The sequence below is a fragment of the Macaca mulatta genome, chromosome 4 (assembly GCF_049350105.2).
Source record: "Macaca mulatta isolate MMU2019108-1 chromosome 4, T2T-MMU8v2.0, whole genome shotgun sequence".
Classification (NCBI taxonomy): domain Eukaryota; kingdom Metazoa; phylum Chordata; class Mammalia; order Primates; family Cercopithecidae; genus Macaca; species Macaca mulatta.
Window position 1 is genome coordinate 158,011,518 of NC_133409.1, and position 13,863 is coordinate 158,025,380.

The 13,863-nt window shown below is 38.4% G+C and overlaps 1 protein-coding gene across 33 annotated transcripts in view; it reads left to right on the plus strand.

Annotated features, from left to right (window-relative positions):
- Positions 1–13,037, plus strand: part of CMAH (cytidine monophospho-N-acetylneuraminic acid hydroxylase) — a 362,762-nt gene extending 349,725 nt beyond the window's left edge. For 17 of the 33 annotated variants that reach the window (XM_077998300.1, XM_077998302.1, XM_077998298.1 and 14 more), the window contains one exon: positions 12,978–13,037. In XM_077998300.1, the coding sequence (XP_077854426.1) occupies positions 12,978–13,022 (45 nt within the window). In that variant the 3' untranslated portion in view covers positions 13,023–13,037. 33 annotated transcript variants of the gene reach the window in all.
- The last annotated feature ends 826 nt before the right edge of the window (positions 13,038–13,863 follow it).

Here is a 13,863-nt window from a genome sequence, read left to right on the forward strand (position 1 = left end):
TCAAGAGGCTGAGGCAGGAGAATTGCTTGAACAAGGGAGGCGGAGGTTGCAGTGAGCAGAGATTGTGCCATTGCACTCCAGCCTGGGAGACAAAAGCAAAAGTTCATCCCCCCACCCCCAACACCAAAAAAAAAAAAAAAAAAAAAAAGGTAAATCAATAGTGCATCCAGTCCAGAGTCCGTAGAACCTTTGGCCTGGTTGAAGTAAACATACAGCCAATAAGTAAACAAAACCAAAACTCGTCCAGGTTTTGAGTATTTGAAATGTAATCCTGAGCATACAAGGGAAAGCAGCAACAAAAACTGAAGAGAGACAAACTAAAAACCGAGGGTGAGATGGAAAGCAGCACCTCCTCATTTCTAATAGACCTCTCTCCTCTTTTGGACTAATGATGATGAACTTGCCTGGCACAAATCAGATTTGACATTCCTTTCCTATAGCCTGAGATATGATTTTATTAAGTGAATTATAAAACCTGTCTCAGCCAGGCGCAGTGACTCACGCCTGTAATCCCAGCACTTGGGAGGCTGAGGTGGGCAGATCACTTGAGGTCAGGAATTCAAGACCAGCCTGGCCAACATGGTGAAACCCCCTCTCTACTAAAAATACAAAAATCAGCCAGGTATGGTGGTGGGTGCCTGTAGTCCAAGGTACTTGGGAGACTGAGGCATGAGAACCACTCGAGCTGGGAAGGCGGAGGTTGCAGTGAGCCAAGATTGCACCATTGCACTCCAGCCTGGGCCACAGATGGAAACACTTGTCTCAAAAAAAAAAAACCTGTCTCCTCATGCTTCTGATTGAAGGGACCATATAATATGACTGCAAAGACAGACAGTAAACTCTTTGACTCATGCATTTATTTGTTCCACGAACAGCGATCCCATCCCATTGTGTTATAATCTATTTATTAATTGTCTTTCCCAATAGATACTGAGATTCTTAAAAGTAGGAATTGTCACCTGGGTAGCCCTAGTGCCTAGCACAGTGCTGAGCACACATACAGTTTTATTCCTAATATGAATTCAAGGAAGGAAGGTACAAGTGAATTTCTCTTTCCCATTGTCAGCATGACTTGCCTCTTAAAATAGGCTTCAATGTCTTCACCAGTAAAATTGAGGTTTGAATTAGAATATCTTTTACATCCTTTCCAGTTGTAAAGTTATTTGTTCCATACTCTAATCGACCATAAGGCACTGGGCTAGAACTTCTAAGTTATAATTATAAGTTAGAAGGGATGCTAAGGAAATTCACATGCAACTTTATTACAAGGCCGACTCTCATGAGCACCGTATTTGTTGTACAAACAGAGTATCAGGAATACTGAGGAAAGAAAGATTGCATCTGAGGTATTGAGATGACCAGGAAGAACGTTGTGGAGAGATAGCATTTGGGGAGTAAGGGGTAGGGGATTGGCTTAAAGATTGGGAAAAGTTTTAAACAAGCTAAAATAGAGGAGAGAGATGGTAGGGAGAATATTCCAGACAGAAAGAGTGGGTGAGGTTAAAAGGTGGAAAAATACAAGGTGAATTCAAGCAATGGCAAGTCTTCCTCATATGGCACCGAAGTAAGGGGAACCAGGAAAGGGGCATGAGTGGAAACTGGGAAAATAAGGAGAGTTAAGAGGGCTCAATGCAGATGCTGAGCAGGGTTTAGCTGTTGTGAAAAAGCAAGAGGAATAAAGGATAAGGAGGCAGCAGATAGAGCAACAAGTCCAAGCTCTTAGAGATGGAGCAGTTTTAAAAGAAGACAAGTTAAAAGTGTTTCTGTATAAGTGGATGAATGAAGCAGAGCAGAGCAGAGATGAAGGCAATAGGAATCGAGAGGTCACTGTGTGCATTTGGACATTGCTGTATCAAGGAGACTTGGAGTATGACTTGAGTTAAAATTCCAGCAATGTCACATACCATATGACCTTGGGAAAATTATTGGATCTCTTTGTGTTCCAGATTTCCACCTGTAAAATGAATGTAATAATAGCATTTACCTCACAGGGTTGTGTCACAGTATGAGGCATGTCTAGAAAAGTGACATGCCACGGAAAGTGAACAATAGCTGTTGACCATGTCAGCCCCACGAAATAAACAGGAGCACCATGTGGCCCACAGTTAGTTGGTAAATCCTTAAGAACTTAGGAGGAAGGTCATATTCCAGTTCACATTCCTGTTTTAGATTCTCGCTTATCTTAAAGCATTATAGACCTTGAACTAAATAAGAATAAAAATTTGCCCCAATGCAGTAAGAAAATGAAAAAGCATTGAAATAAGACTCATACTGTTGTTCATTAATAATATCTTCATTTCACAGGAATGCAAAACCACATGAAAATTTCAAGAATTCACTGATGAATGAAAAACAAAATAAAAATTTATCATTACATCTTGAATACAGGAAGCTTACAGCAAAGAGACTATGCTTTATGACATCAGCAATGGATAATTCTATGTTGCCTTTGTGATTTGTGTATATAGCTTACATTTATAGATCACTACATAGCCAGATGAAAAAATATTTTATTCCATCCACAGTTCTCTACAAAAAGAACCAATGAACCCAAAAAGAACAAATTATCTGTGGAAAACAAAGCATAACTGTAGTAGATACGAAGCCAATCACCAAGGAAACAGGAAGAGGAAAACATCCAAAACTACAATGAGGATAGGAAATGGTCTGTTTTTGTGATATTCGTATGATTAAGACACAAATTTTTTCCTAGGAAAATGTGATTGTTAACTAGGATTCTGTTTTACATGTTGACATTTCCAACACACACACCACTGATTTGAATTTCAAAATTTATTTTCTGATTATATATGCTACGTCTGATTCTGAAGATACAAAAATTCAATGGTGGAATTTGTTTCCTGAAATTTCTAGATTCATACTTAGTAATAGAAGTGTTTATTACCAACTTCTCATTTAGATTAACATCAATGATGTTTGATTATTCTGGTTAACCACACACATTATGCATAACAATAATGCTAGAAATTCAGGAATTATATTTTGTGATTTATACTATGTGATAAATTATTCAATTTTCACTGAAAATAAATATAATGTATATCAATATAATGTAGGTCAGAGTGTCTATGGTGAACAAAAGATTATTTTAAAATATAAATTTTTCTCATACTAAGTCTATATTCTCATGCTATCTTTCCAGTTCTCTCCTGATATCCTGATATCACCAGTTCCTTGACAACCAGACCACCAATTCACTGACCTGATATCAGCTCCTATGTCCTCGCTTCCCTTTGCACTCTTCTTGCATATACCCCCACATCTCCTGCTCTCTCCCCATCTCTAGTATCTCATGTCTCACTTCCATTACTTAAATAAAAAACCATGAAATCATCTTTCTACTTGGCTCTCACATCCACTCTGTCAACAAATTGTCACCTCCACCTTCAGAATATATCCAGGATCTGACCAATTTCTACCACTTCCACTGCTACCAAGATCAGAAGAGGAAGGAAACTCATAAAAGTACGATAATCTTGGCATCAGGGACTGATTTTCCTCCACAGACATCTGCCAATTCCAGAAAAGGTCAAGAAACTGAATGCCTCAAAATCTGCTCAAAGCCATTTACTGGGAGATGTCTCATGATTGACACGCTCCTAGTGTGAAGTCACCCTAAAGAGTGCCAGGGAAGCTGCTAGCTCTTGGGCGCTGCCACCACACCTGGCCCCCTAACTTGTTTTTTGAAGCAAAAATATTGACACCAACACATGACAAGAACATGTGGGAAAACAAAAATTTCAGGACAATTTCAGAAATGAACACAGATGCAAAATCCCAAACAAAGTATCAACAAATCGAACCTAGCAATTTATAAAAAGGATAATTTATTACAACTCAGTTGGCTTTAGTCTCAATGCAAAGTTAGTTTCACATGTGAAAATCAACCACATTAACTGAATAAAGGAGAAATTTTAGTCTGGACACGGTGGCTCACGCTGGTAATCCCAGCACTTTGGGAGGACAAAGTGGGAGGATCACTTAAGCGCAGGAGTTTGAGACCAGCAATTTCAGACCAGCCTGGGCAACATAGTAAGATTCTACAAAAAAAATTTTCTTTAATTAGCTGTGCATCATGGCATGCACCTGTAATCTCAGCTACTCAGAAGACTGAGGCAGGAAGATCACTTGAGCCCAGGAGGTGGAGGCTTCAGTGAGCCAGGGTCATGCCACTGCACTCAACCTGGGCAACAGAGTAAGACCCTGACTATAAATAGAAGAAATTGTATAGGATTATGTCAATATATGTACAAAAAACATTTGATAAATGCTTTAATAGCCATTCGTGAACTTAAGTGAATAAAGAAACTCATAGTAACTGGGAATAGAAAAGATCTTTCTCTGAAAGAAACACTACAGCAAATATTTTAGCAGTGAGATGTTTAAACCTTCCCAGATTGGAAGTATTGCAATATAATGAAAATTCTAGTCAGTGCAATAAGGCAAGAAATACGAAGTATAATTATTAGAAGAAATAGATTAGTTGCAGACAATATTCTTGTGAACACAGAAAATTCAAAACATTCTACAGATAAGTAGAAATAATGTTTAGCAAGGTTTCTGATATAAGGTCAATATACAGAAAAAAACTAATATCAGTGATCAACAGAAAATAAAAATTTTAAAAGATGCCTTTTATAATATCAAAATATCAAATACCTAGGAATAAATCTAATAAAGTATGTGCACTATCTCTAAACAAAAGCTACAAAACAGTATTGAGCTAAACCTAAATATCAAAGATGTAATAGAGGGACATGTCATGCTAATGAACTGGAAGACTCAATCTTTTTTTTTTTTTTTTTTTTTTGAGACAGTCTTGCTCTGACACCCAGGCTGGAGTACAGTAGCCCGATCTCAGCTCTCTGCAACCTCCACTTCCAGTGTTCAAGCAATTCTCCTGCCTCAGCTGCCTGAGGAGCTGGGATTACAGGTGCCCACCACCACACCCAGCTAATTTTTGTAGATTTCATAGAGACGGGGTTTCACCATGTTGGCAAAGCAGGTCTCGAACTCCTGACCTTAGGTGATCCACCCACCTCGGTCTTCCAAAATGCTGGGATTACAGGTGTGAGCCACCGTGCCCTGCCAAGACTCAATATTTTTTAAATGTCAAATTTACCCAACAAGTTTTAAGCCTTTCAACAGGTATTTATTTTATGGAAATTGAGAGGCAGTTTCTAAAATGTGCATAGCAATAGAAAATTTCAAGAGTAACCAAGGCACTCTTTAAAGAAGATGAGGAATAAGGAGGGTAGGAAGAAGGGGAGAAGGAGGTGGAGAGGGAGGAGTAGAAGAAGACAGTATATGTTCTACCGGATAACAAAACTTATAGTAATTTGACAGTAGGGTAAGTGGCTCAAGGGAGACAGATCAATTTAACAGAATGGAAAGCACAAAAACTCAGGCAAACATGGAGACTTCCTTTAAGACAAAGATGGTACTGCAGATCAGTGGAGAAGGTGATTTAAACAAATGTGCTAGTTGAATTGGATGTCATGTGCTGGGAGCCTTGACCCCTATGTTATAACAGAAACAAGGAATCAATGTGAGGTGAATTATAGATCTAAATGTGAAAAGCAAAACAATAAAACTTCTAGATGATGATATATGGAAATATCTTTGTGACCTTGCTGACAAGATTTCTTAAACAGAACACAAAGCAGCACTAACCATCAAGAGAAAAAAATCGAACAATTAGACTACAGTAAATATAAACTCTATTCATGGCCCAGCAATCTCACTCTCAGCTGTTTACCCAAGAGAAATGGAAATATGTTCACAAAAAACTTAATAATGTTTGCAGCAGCTTTATTCAGAATTACTCCTAAACTTGAAACAATTCAAATACCTTTCAACTGGCACATGGCTAAACAAAAGCTAGTGCATCTATACAACGGCATACTATTTCATAATTAAAAGGAATAAACTGTTGACACATGCAATGCGAATACATCTTGAATGCGTTACACCACATGAAAGAAGTCAGACTCAAAATACAAATATATAGTTTGAGAACAAATCAGTGGTTGCCAGAGTTTAGTGGGAAGAAGAGGCAGTTACTATGAAGGAGCAGCATGAGTAAAATTTTGGGGGGGATGGAACCGTTCTGTATTTTGATGGTGGTGGAAGTTACACAACTCTATGCATTTGACAAAACTCAGCACTGTGCATCTAAAAGGGTAAGTTTTATTATATGTAAATTTCAAAATAATCTATTAAGCTATTGATAATCTATTCATAAGCTACTATTAACCTATTAATAACCTATTCACTGAGAATGGTATTAAGAGAATAAAAAGGTAAGCCACAGGGTGGCTCTTACAAATTTAAAAGACCAATAATAGAGTAATAGAAAATTTCTAACTACTCACAAAAGAAGCTTTGAAAAGATGCTCAAATTAATTACTCATTGCCGAAAGGCAAATTAAAACTCCACTGAGCTACCACTACCCATCTACCAGAATGGCTAACATGAAAAAGACGGCTTCAAGTGTCGCTGAGGATGTGGAGCCATAGGAAGTCTCATACTCTGCTGGGGGAGTATAAATTAGTACAATCCCTTTGGTTAATCATGAGGCACCCCTAAAGTGAGCATACATGTAATCTACGACTCCACAATCCCCCTCATCAGTATATACCCAACAAAAATGCACACATGTATTCACAAAAACACATTATCTATAAGAATGTTCATAGCATCCCTTTTTCTAATAGAAATCTGGAAGCACCCCCAAATGCCCATTAGAAGATTAAATTGTGGTATATTCATACCACAAAATTCTCCGCTGAAGCAATTTTTTTTTTTTGAGATGGAGTCTCACTCTGTTGCCTAGGTTGGAGTGCAGTGGCCTAATCTCAGCTCACTGCAACCTCTGCCTACCAGGTTCAAGTGATTCTCCTGCCTCAGCCTCCTGAGTAGTTGGGATTACAGGCACCTGCCACCACACCTGGCTTTTGTATTTTTAGTAGAGACAGGGTTTCACCATGTTGGTCAGGCTGGTCTCAAACTCCTGACCTCGTGATCCGCCCACCTTGGCCTCCCAAAGTGCTGGAATTACAGGCGTGAGTCACCGCACCTGGCCTGAAGCAATTCTTTAAAGTGATGATCACAGATCCATGGAGGTCCCCAAGACCCTTTTACAAAGTCCTTGAGGTCAGAACTATTTTCAAAATAATACTAAAATTTTTTTGCCATTTCCTCTGCTTGTTGATCCTTACATCACAGTGTGTATAAGTGCTGACACCTTATCCCGGACAGAGGCAGAGACATTAAACCGTGCTAACAGTCATTGTATTAGGTGCTTACAGTAAAAAAAAAAAAAAAAAAAAAAAAAAAAAATTGTTTTATTTAACATCCATGATGATGCAAGAAAAAGCACTGATTTTATTAAATGTATAAATTTTGCAAAGATCTTGAGTACGTCTTACAGGAAGAATGAGCACAGCACTTCTGCCGCGTAATCAATTGTGACAGTTGTCCCGAGGGAAGGAGTCCACATTATTGAGCCACGAACTACACTGGCCATTGTTTTTCGTGGAACACAATTTTTCTTTGAAAGTAAAACTGACCAAAAAAACCTAACCAAGCATGGTGGTGCAGGCCTGTAATCCTAGCTACTTGGGAGGCTGAGATGAGAGGATCAGTTGAACCCAGGAGTTAACAGAAAATTATCTAAGGAAATATAAATGGCCAATGAATGAAAAGAAGCTTAATTTACTAATATGGTACACTGAGATAAATATACAAGAGAGGGCACTGGCAAAATTATATATCATTTTAGAGCTTAGAAGAAATAAGCATCTATCAAGAAATAAATATATTAGAGTAAATCACATTATGTTAATATATAGCGGTTAAAAGCAATGAGGTAGCTCTATGTTTATTGATCCAGAAAGACATACAATGCACATTTTTAAAGAACCAAGGTATAATAATATCACTTTTATGTTTAAATAGCACTTTACAGGCACAACTTGTTTTATTATGCTTTATTATACTTCACAGATACTACATTTTGTGTGTTTGCATGAATTGAAGGTTTGTAGCAACTATGCATTCAGCAAGTTTATCAAGCCATTTTCCCAGCACCAGGGGCTCACTTCATGTCTCTGTGTTACATTTTGGTAATTCTCATATTTCAAATATTTTCATTATTATTATATCTGCTATTATGATCTGTGATCAGTGATCTTTCACGTTACTATTCTAATTGTTTTGGGGCACCACAAACCCATATAAGACAGAAAACTTAATAAATACTGTGTGTGTTCTGACTTCCCCATCCACACGCTGTTCCTCCATCTTGCTCTCTTCCCTCTGGCCTTTTTATACCCTGAGATGTGACACTCGTGAAATTAGGCCAATTAAGATCCCTACAATGGCCTGTAAGTATTCAAGTGAAAGGAGGAGAAGAGTCACACGTCTCTCACTTTAAATCCACAGCTAGAAATGATTAAGTTTACTGAGGAAGGCATGTTGAAAGCCAAGACAGGCCAAAAGTTAGGCCTCTTGCACCAAAGAGTTAGGCAAGTTATGAATGCAAAAGAAAAGTTCTTGAAGGAAATTAAAAGTGCTACTCCTGTGAACACACAAATAAGAAAGCAGAACAGCTTTACTGCTGATATGGAGAAAGTTTTAGTGGTCTGGATAGAAGATTAACCCAGCCACAACATTCCCTCAAGCCAAAGCCTAATCCAGAGCAAAGTCCTAACTTTATTAAATCTACAAAGGTTGAGAGAGGTGAGAAAGTTGCAGAAGAAAAGTTTGAAGCTAGCTGGAGTTGGTTCACGAGGTTTAAGGAAAGAAGCAGTCTCCATAATATAAAAGTGCAAGGTGGACCCTTCCTTACACCTTATATAAAAATTAACTCAAGCTGGATTAAAGACTTAAAAGGTAGGACCTAAAACCATAAAAACCCTAGAAGAAAACCTAGGCAATACCATTCAGGACATAGGCATGGGCAAAGACTTCATGACTAAAACACCAAAAGCAATGGCAACAAAAGCAAATTTGACAAATGGGATCTAATTAAACTAAAGAGCTTCTGCACAGCAAAAGAAACTATCATCAGAGTGAACAGGCAACCTACGGAATGGGAGGAAATGTTTGCAATCTACCCGTCTGACAAAGGGCTAATATCCAGAATCTACAAAGAACTTAAACAAATTTACAAGAAAAAAACAACCCCATCAAAAAGTAGGTGAAGGATATGAACAGACACTTCTCAGAAGAAGACATTAACATGGCCCACAAACGTATGAAAAAAAGCTCATTATCACTGGTCATTAGAGAAATGCAAATCAAAACCACAGTGAGATACTATCTCATGCCAGTTAGAACAGCAATCATTAAAACGTCAGGAAACAACAGATGCTGGAGAGGATGTAGAGAAATAGGAACACTTTTACACTGTTGGTGGGAGTGTAAATTAGTTCAACCATTGTGGGAGACAGTGTGACGAGTCCTCAGGGATCTGGAACCAGAAATACCATTTGACCCAGCAATCCCATTACTGGGTATCTATCCAAAGGATTATAAATCATGCTACTGTAAAGGCACATTCACACGTATGTTTATTGCAGCACTGTTCACAACAGCAAAGACTTGGAACCAACCCAAATCCCCATCAATGATAGACTGGATAAAGAAAATGTGGCACATATACACCATGGAGTACTATGCAGCCATAAAAAATGATGAGTTCATGTCCTTTGCAGTGACATGGATGAAGCTGGAAACCATCATTTTCAGCAAACTAACACAAGAACAGAAACCAAACTCATAAGTGGGAGTAGAACAATGAGAACATATGAACACAGGGAGGGGAACATCACACACTGGGGCCTGTTGTGGGATGGGTGGCTAGGGGAGGGATAGCATTAGGAGAAATACCTAATGTAGATGATGGGTTGATGGGCACAGCAAACCACCATGGCATGACCTGCACTTTCTGCACATGTACTGCAGAACTTAAAGTATATTAAGAAAAATAAAATAAAATAAAAATAAATGAAATAGTGGCATTCACGCAACCTGGATGAAACTGGAGACCATTATTCTAAGTGAAGTAACTCAAGAATGGAAAACCAAACATAGTATGCTCTGGCTTATAAGTGGGAGCTAAGCTATGAGAATGCGAAGGCATAAGAATGATAAAATGGACCTTGGAGACTCTGGGAAAGGGTGGGAGGAGGGTGAGGGACAAAACACTACACACTGGGTACAGGGTACACTGCTCGAGTGAATGGGTGAACCAAAATCTCAGAAATCACCACTAAAGAACTTATTCATGTAATCAAACACCACCTATTCCCCAAAAACCTATTGAAATAAAAATAATAATAATAAACAAAATTGTGCTGGAAAAAAACAGTCCAAGGCAAAGCGGTAAGTGCTGATGTAGAAACTGTAGCAAGTTACCCTGAAGATCTAGTTAGGATCACTCATGAAAGTGGCTACGCTAAACAACAGATTTTTGATATAGATGATACAGCCTTCTATTGGAAGAAGATGCCAACTAGGACTTTCATAGCTAGAGAGGAGAAGTCAATGCCTGGCTTCAAAGTACAATGTGAATCTTTTGTTCAGGGCTAATGCAGCTGGTGATTTTAAGTTGGAACCAATGCTCATTTACTATTCTAAGAACCTAGAGCCCTTAAGAATTATGTCACATTATTGTGCCTGTCCTCTATCAATGGAACAACAAAGTCTGTTTTCAGGTAACATATTTGTTTTCAGCATACTTTACTAAATATTTTAAGCCCACTGTTGAGACCTGCTACTCAAAAAAAATATTTATTTCTAAATATTATTGTTCATTGACAATGTGCCAAGTCACTCTGGTGCTGTGATGGAAATATACAAGGAGATTAAAGTTTCATGCCTGCGAACACAACATCCATTCTGTAGCCCATGGATCAAGAAGTAATTTTAACTTTTAAGCCTGATTATTTAACAAATACATTTCATAAGGCCATAACTGCCATTGATAGTGATTCCTCTCATGAACCTGGGCAAAGTAAATTTAAAACCTTCTGAAAGGATTCACCTTTCTAGATGCTACCAAGAATATCTGTGATTCATAGGGAGGAGGTAAAAATATCAACATTAACAGGAGTTTGGAAGAAGTTGATTCCAACTCTCTTGGATGACTTTGAGGGGTTCAAGACTTCAGTGTATGAAGTAACTGCAGGTGTGGTTGAAATAGCAAAAGAACTAGAATTAGTAGTAAATCCTGAAGATGTGACTGACTTGCTGCAATCTCATGATAAAACTTTAATAGATGAGGATTTACTTCTTATGGATGAGCAAGGAAAATGGTTTCTTGAGATGGAATCTACTCCTGGTGAAGAGGCTGTAAACATTGTCCAAATGACAACAAAGGATTTAGAATATGACATAAACTTAGTTAATAAAACAGTGGCAGGATTTGAGAGGATTGACTCCAATTTTGAAAGAAATTCCACTGTGATTAAAAGGCTATCAAAGAGTATCACATGCTACAGAGAAATCCTCTGTCAAAGGAAGAGTCAATTGATGTGGTAAACTTCACTGCTGTCTTATTTTAAGAAATTGCACCAGCCACCCTAACCTTTAGCAACTACCACTATCGAGGCAAGGCCCTCAACGAGCAAGAAGATTACAACTCGCTGAAGGCTCAGATGATCATTAGGATGTTTTTTAGCAATTAACCATTTTTTAAATTAATATATATAATTGGTTTTTAGACATAATGCTCTTGTACTTATAATGGACTATAGTAGAGTATAAACATAACTTTTATATGCACTGGGAAACCAAAAAATTTGTGTGACTAATTTTATTGAGATATTTGTTTTCTTGTGGGGGTCTGGAATCAAACCCACAATAACTCTGAGGTATGCCTGTAAATAATATATGATGTATATGTGCAACATATACATTACATGGGGGTGTGGGTGTGTGTGGGGGGGTGTGTGTGTGTAACTCCAAGGACAAAGATGTGAAGCACTTACACCAATCTATTAACAGGGAAAGGAAAGACAGGAAGGTAATAGGATCTTCTACCTCTTACTCTATATGCTTCTGTATCATTTAAATGTATTATTATAAAGCATTTTTATATTTGTGGAATTAGAAAAACAAAAACATTAGTATATATAACATTGTAAACCCTTAATTCCACCACTCTAACTCAGTTATAATATTTTTAGTATTCTTTTCCAGAAATATTTAATAGAAATTAAATATTTCTATTTTTACTTAGATATTTTATATCTTCTTAGGCATTTTTCCATATTACTACATGTTAAAATAATTATAATATTCTATATTCTGAATGAGCTGTAGCCTCAACTTTTCTTCAATTGTTGACTATTAAACAATCTTATGAAAAATATCATCCATATTACATTTTTCATGCTTTTAAATTCTTTTCTTGCAAGAAAACTCTTGAAATTGGATTATGGGATCAAAGGATCCGAACAATTGTTCTGAAGCATCTCCGTCTTCCAGTGAATGTGCAGGCTCATGTAACATGGACAATCTTCTGTGCCCTACCTAAACATGTATTTCCCATGGTGCTCCACAATGTGAATTCTGCAGAAACTGCCGCTCTGCTGTTTGCAAATGTTACTCGTACGCTCCTACTTTTCCAAAAATGCCTTCAACACCTTTAGAGTGATAATGTTTTCTGAGAAACCACAAAAACCTTATTCAGTGCCTCTATATATTCTAAAGCATTAACCAAATGTAAGAAAAAAGATATCAGAACTTTGCCTCCTTGTTATGGCCATGTTATTATTTTAACAGCGAAAAATCAAGGTTAGTTGAACCAAAAACATAGCTAAGCTAGATCTGTAAGAATAAGTATCTTCCCTGTGGACTCAGTTTTAATTTGAATGGAGAAAATGCGACCTTGAACAGTTGCAAGTAGGTACATTTGGAAACTGCAATGAACCTATGTTCTCGACAGGTGGCGGAAGAGGACCACATCGAACCCCTGCGGCCGGCGCACTAGTTCCTTTTTGCCCCTTTGAAAGCTGTAGCTGTGGACTCCATGAGGACTTCAAAGTAACCAAAGCGGCTGCCTTTCACCTTTTCAAGAATCTGTTTCATCTGATGTATCTAGGAAGAGAGGGGATTCCTTTGGGGTTCCAGTGATCCCTTGGAAGCTCTCCCTTGGGTCTTCACACAGACACCCCCTCCACCCTGTAGCCTCCTGTTCACCCCACCGCCTTGCAGGCTGATGTGTGGCACGCTTCACTGAAGCTTTCGGGTAATTAAGGACACTACGGAGCAGAAGGTTAAAAATTAAAGTTTTTTGCTAAGTATGACTTCCTCTTATTTTGGTGAAAAACCTTCCCTCCCTCCCTTTCTTCCTTCCTCCCTTATTCCCTCCCTCCCTCCCTCCCTTCCCTTCCTTCCCCTCCTTCCTGAATGAGATGGAAGATCTCACTATGTCTCCCAAGCTGGCCTCAAACTCCTGGGCTCTATCAATGTTCCCACCTCACCCTCCCTAGTAGCTGGGACTACAAGCATGCCCCACCACACCTATCTCTAAGGCTCCCTTCACAGGAGGACTCCTTGGGATGCACACAACTCCTAATCATTCTTTCCTGCTCTTAAATCCAGCCCTCTTTATAGGCAGAGGGAAAAAAATTGTCTCTCCTTCCTATCTCACCCAGGCATTCTTCACCCAAGATTTAGGAGACCCCTTCCACTCATAGGAACTCATCCTAGGGCCATGCCTGTTCCCAGGCAGTGCATTTCCAAATGAAAGATTTACACTAATAATTCCTCAATGGCTTCATAGGTGCAATCAGCCACCACCTTTATCACTGCAAGACCCCGGGGTCCAT